The 6,000-nt window shown below is 33.4% G+C and overlaps 1 protein-coding gene across 1 annotated transcript in view; it reads right to left on the bottom strand.

The window, feature by feature from the left end:
- Positions 1–553: 553 nt before the first annotated feature.
- The window catches only part of PAWR (pro-apoptotic WT1 regulator), an 83,563-nt gene continuing 78,116 nt past the window's right edge, over positions 554–6,000 (bottom strand). Inside the window, exon 6 of the mRNA XM_054182840.1 lies at positions 554–3,501. Coding sequence (XP_054038815.1) covers positions 3,415–3,501 — 87 coding nt within the window. The 3' untranslated portion in view covers positions 554–3,414. The remainder of the gene's footprint in view (positions 3,502–6,000) is intronic.

Here is a 6,000-nt window from a genome sequence, read left to right as displayed (position 1 = left end):
CTCATTTGCAAATACAGACTGTACTATTTCAGTTAATATATACATCAAGTAACACTGAAATCAAACATGGCCATTTAGTTATTTAAAAAATGAAAAATGAGCCATTTTGAATTTCCTTGTAAAAATCACCAACATTTATATATGGTCAAACTTCCTTAGGAAATTAATCCCACAAACGTTAGTGCATGATATCAACGACAAAAATATTTCTGCACAATTTTAACCATCAGCTCTGGATGCAGTATATGTTTTCTACACAACAGTATGTGACCATAACAGGAGTATCATTTTGCATTATCAAAATAGGAATTATGCGCTGTTCACTATTAAAAGTATCTTGAAAAAAACCCTGTCTTATTTGCTTTAGTCAAAGGAAGTACTTCTCTGTTTAAATTTCCTAGATGATCCAAGTTACCCAGAAATGCAGATGCTAGACCTAAGCAGTTTGGTATGAATTTTAAGACATGAAAGTTCAGAGATCTCCAAGAGACTTACCCATACTGTTAATATTGCATACTAATACCTCCTCCCCTCCCACCCCACCCCCTGCCCTAGTAAATTAATTTAGCCTGCGTACATCAATACCCATATTCATTCAGGAATCAGACAGCCTTCCCAAGTGAGGTGGGTTCCCACTTAAAGCAGTCTCTCTGCTTTTAAAAATCACACAATTGAGAACAGTTGAGGTATTGGACTGGTGAGGACGTGGACATGGATTAGCGAATCCCTGGTAAGGTAGCTAATTTAACACCTTCAGACCACCTAGGATAAAAACTTATTCTATGTTTTAGCTTGACTAGAAGGGTACCCTACTGAAATAAAAAGATAATGGCAAGTAATGACTAGACAATTACTAATATTCTAGTTTTCCTAGAAAATATTCTAATATTCTATTTTTCCTAGAACTACTAAACTTCTTCCACAGTCTGATAACGTAAGTAATAATGAATTGTTATTGACATTTTTCCAAAAAGCTATCTAAATCTTCCAAACTGTCAGCAGATGTGTTATGCTTCAAGATACAATTTGTTGGAATTTTTAAAACCATGAGGAGCTTTACATTTATATAATAATACACAACAACAATAATGTCCTGAGGTACTTCATCTGTGAGTTCCCAACAGTTCCTTTGTTCACATGTTCTGTCTGAAGCATTACTCGTTTCAATATTTGGAAACTCCCCCTGCCAGTACTTCTTCCAGGTAGGGTATCAGAAGTACTTCTGCCAAATATTCCTGTCAGCTGGATGTCCAAGTTTTAAAAAGATACACTCATTTTGGCATTACTGCTGCTAAGTCGTAGTCAATACACATGCAAACCATGAAGTAGTAATATGAAGGTAAGTAATTCTTGTTTACGTTCTTTGTTGTTATTGTTCTTTGGTTTAAAATGTATGTGAAATATAGTTTATGAAATATCTCACTTACAACTTCGCATTAACATCTGTGTGTTCTGCATTAACTCCTTAATGACGCTTCAATATGTTTGACATCCCATGCCGTAAATCGGTATGTATATTTCCTACTTAGTACACAGAGATGGAAATCAGATGTTCTTCCAGAGAAAGTTTCATATTTATTCAGAAGGCACACATCTCAACTTATTTTTTTATTACTTTAAATTTTTTAATTTCGTGAAACTGAAAAATTAAGGGACTTCTTATTGTTTGAGTAATATTAACAGCAATATTCATTGGTGTATACCGTACTTCAGAGGGCCTATACAACCCCCCCCATACCATTTAAACCCCTGAGTAAAGGTTTTAAATGGTGTCCCACAGGTTCTCAGCCACTGTGAAGGAAAACATCAAGGCATCCTGGAATATAAGTGTCTTCAAAAATACTTTAAAGCTTTGAAAAGTTCCTTCTCATTAGAATACACAAATAATAACCTATTCTATATCCAAAACAATCCAAGGCGTTAACAGTAATACCTGGATTTGAAATTTAAGAAACTCTTACAGTCATTAAATACACATTACAAAAACAATTGGCAAATGTGACAAGGTGATCATTATTATATATTAGTTGCCTTTAAGTTTGAAGGTAACAAAAACTATATGCATGCAACTTACTGATACCAAACTTCAAAATTGTCAAGAAAAAGCCTGGACTCTTCAAAATGTTTTTATTTCTAGTGTCCTGACTCAAATGACATATACATTTATTCTGATCAGGAATTAAAAATATGCTGTATCAAGATGAAATAAAGTACATCAAACTTCAGCCTGACAAGAATTTTAAGAAAAGAAGTGTTAACTGAGGTCTGTGGTTAATGTCAAGTGAAAATTTTGTCTACTATCATGTTACAGAAGAATCAATATGCAGTCATAACTGGATTGTAGCATCTAAACAGGCACTTTTTAAACACCATGTTAATTTAAAATCAAGGATAAAAGGTTTTTTTTAAACCACTTGATGTTTCAAAAGGGCATGAATCACTTGTATGCCTCTCTGCTTTGTTATGTACAAATATTTTCACCCAGCTTAAAAAATGAAAAGATCAAAAAACTCATATTGGTTATGATCACTACAAATTTTAAGAGGACAGCTTTAAGTATAAGAGTATTGCAAAAGTGTCTTTGCTAAAATGAAAGCTCCAGGCTTTGTTCGAATTCTCAACACAGCAAACAAACTTACTGTCTGATAGCAAACTTGCATTTCAGCTTTAAAATAAACTGCAGTGCACAACTTCAATATGATTCTAAGAACTCATTAATGCTGATACCACAGGTGATTTATTGTTTTTTGTGTTTTCTTTTTTTTTCTTTTTTCTTTTTTTTTTTTTTTTTTAATAAAACCTCCCCCTTCTGCCAGAATACTGTTATACAGAAAAAAAAATGCTACTCTATTATTGTCAGTCTTTCAGATACGGTAAAAAAAACCCTCAACAAACAAGAGTTTTAGAGCAAGTAATCAATCTGCAAAATGTTATACATCAGTAATAAGGCATCCGCTTTACAGCTGCTTAAACAAAAAAGGAAATATTTCCCAAAATATGTATTTTGGATCTGTGTAAACAAAGCTTATATGTATTACTACTTCCATTCATTTCAAAAATATACACCCACATGGACTGAAAGTGATCTTGGTGCGATGAGTTTTAAATTACTGTAATTTATCCAGATGTAATCTGAAGATACAAAACCCAAATATTTTTTAACTTAATATTTTGAAATATGTCAAAACATTTAATTATTCTTATGTGAAAAGAAAGCTAAAAATATACCCCAAATTTGATGCCATTTCATTGAATGAAGAAGAAAGTACTATGAAAATAAACATTCATCTGGTTTCCTAACAATAAATATAAAGACAGTTATTATAACATACTGCAACACAGGAAGTATTACCATATTGACCTTAATGTTCAATCAGTAGTTTTTAAATCTTTCCTCATTGAGGCTTGAATCTTCTACCTTGTCAGCTGTCCAACAACTTTTAAGAGGGTTTTATTTTCTTGCTTCAATTGTTCATTTTCATCTTCTATATCATCTAGGTCCTACGAAAGGAAAAAGAAACACTTCTCAGGACATAAATTCAAACTCACAATTATTAGCAGCAGCAATTTAGCTTCTTAGCTCTGAAATGAAGAAGCTGGTAGAATTAGTGTCCCAGTAGCTACCCTTGAATCTGTTAAATCAGCCTTTTTCCAAGTGTTACTGTAATTACAAAACTTTAATATTATATTCCCATGTACAAGCACCTTTAAATGGAAACATATAATCAAAACTAAAGCTACAGCAGGAATTAATGCATCAATAAACCAAAATGAATGGGTGTGATTGTTTTATTGGCATATACAGAGAGTGTATTAGTCAGCTATTGCCTCTGCTCCCCAGACTGTGCTTGTCTGCAACTATCCCGCTCACATATACACATCACTGGTTATTACTGCTTTGTGTTTTAAATTAAGTACCAAAATTTTCAGAAAAAGTACTGCCTGCTCATTTTTTTTTTTTTTTCATTTTCTGTGAAAAAACTTAAAAAGTATTTTGTAACTTATGTCTAAACTGCTACTAAAAGAACAGACAGCACACACAGTAATAATGGGTGCTTAATAAAATAGATTGCTCCCACCCCAAAGGTCCATCCCTCCTGCACCAACTACCACATTTATCCAGTTCCCATTTCATTTCTTCACTTCCTACCAAGTTTTTGCAAGCCTTTAAAGTAGAAACCAGTGAAACTGGCTGTTTAATGTAAGCATTACTCTGGTAAAAATAATTTCACTGTACAAAAAACCCCCCAAACATGGAAGAAAGAGAATGAGAACGAAAAAATGACAGAACAGAAGAGTGACCTCAAGGACAGCACTTTATTGAGGAGGAAAATGAAAGGCGGGCAAAGGAGGAAGAACCAGGATTCTCATCAGAGATCATGGATGCCTTTTGACTGAAATCTGCAAGACCCTACTGTTGCCATGCTAGATTAAACATAAAACTATAATAAAGATTTTCTCTCTCTTGTTCCTTTAAGTTGTTAAGCAGTGTTTGACATTCAGAGATTATTTTCTTGTTTCTTTTTAGCAGGGTCAATCCAGAAGCGCATGCTAGAAATGTTGTGTTTAATCTGTATCATGATTTTTAAAAGCCTCTTCAGTTTGCCAAGCCAAAATCCATACCGCAATACCTTTGCAATTACTTTATTGTTTTTGTAATGTGGAATCAAGAAACCGCTAGCAGAAATTCCTCTTTGCCTCACAGAAGTACTGCTGCATCACAGGACGAATGACTTCCAGGAAAAGCATTTGACCACTCCGACATAACAGATACAAGTGACTTTAACATCTAAACACAGAAAGTTCTGATGGATAGCTACTATAAACACAGTTTACTATGTAATTTTAAGAAGCACACTTTATTTTCTGTCTTGTGCAGTTCAGATCAATAATCAGGCAGAAGGGACAACACTTTTTCAATAAAGTGATAGGTTATTTAGTTCAGTATACATAATACTGTGGTTCAACTTGTTGTTAACCTAGCCATCAGATGCCTCAATTAAAGCTTACCTAAAAACCTTCTGTTTAAAAATGTCTGTAATTTACTCAAAATAAAAATAGTAAAAGTTTGTGAAATGTTTATGCTGCAAAAATAACATTCCAAAGATTTCTACGAGTAAGTGTTTTTTGAATATGAGCCAGGAAAAATAACTACTGAAGTTTAAATATCTACAGAAACGATGGACTGAGAGATGCACGTGGTTTTTGCCACTCTGATATTTAAAGTTTCTTATTCAAAATTACAACACTAATTTATGCTTATTAGTAAAAAAGACGCAATAGCAGGAAAGTTTGGACTTCACATACCAAAGGAACCAATAACTACACAACTGACACTAATTGGATTATAAATCCTCACTGACAGACTCTCTCCAAACACCCATTTGACTACAATGACATCTTAGTGAGGTCAGAGATGACCAAGTGTAAACTAGTCAACAGCTGAACTTAGCCTACAAATATTTAAATGTCTTGAGATGCCTTTCCCTTCAGACATCTGAGGTTTTTATGAAGCAATTACCCTTTTCTTACAAAAAACATGGCAGACATACTTTTAGTGGCTAATGTACTGCTGTGAAAGAATGCCATTTACGACAGAAAACCTTTTCCATTTCTCTATATAAATGCAGCTCGTGTTCTTTAAGTATCTTTGTGATGTACTGACTGATCTCAGTAAAAATATATTGTTACATTAAAACATATTTACTTAAAACAAGAGTAAGTCTGCCAAGAAGTCTTCAGGATTCTTGGAAAAAGTTTTTCAAGTGTAACACAAGACCTTTGCCAATCAAGGATTGATTGGTTATGAACTGATTGAATCTTCTAGAAAAAGCATTTCTGTAAATATGAGGACTGAGCAGTCAGAAAGCTATGCAATAAAATGGCATTTTAAGAACTTATTTATTCTTTCCATATCTGTGCAACTTAACATGCAATAACTGCATATTTTGATAAATAGAAAAGACGGAGAAATACCATGAATGTGTAGGTGGTCAAATT

Source organism: Rissa tridactyla, chromosome 1, assembly GCF_028500815.1.
Source record: "Rissa tridactyla isolate bRisTri1 chromosome 1, bRisTri1.patW.cur.20221130, whole genome shotgun sequence".
In the NCBI taxonomy this organism is placed as follows: domain Eukaryota; kingdom Metazoa; phylum Chordata; class Aves; order Charadriiformes; family Laridae; genus Rissa; species Rissa tridactyla.
This window is presented reverse-complemented; position numbering and strand designations above follow the sequence as displayed.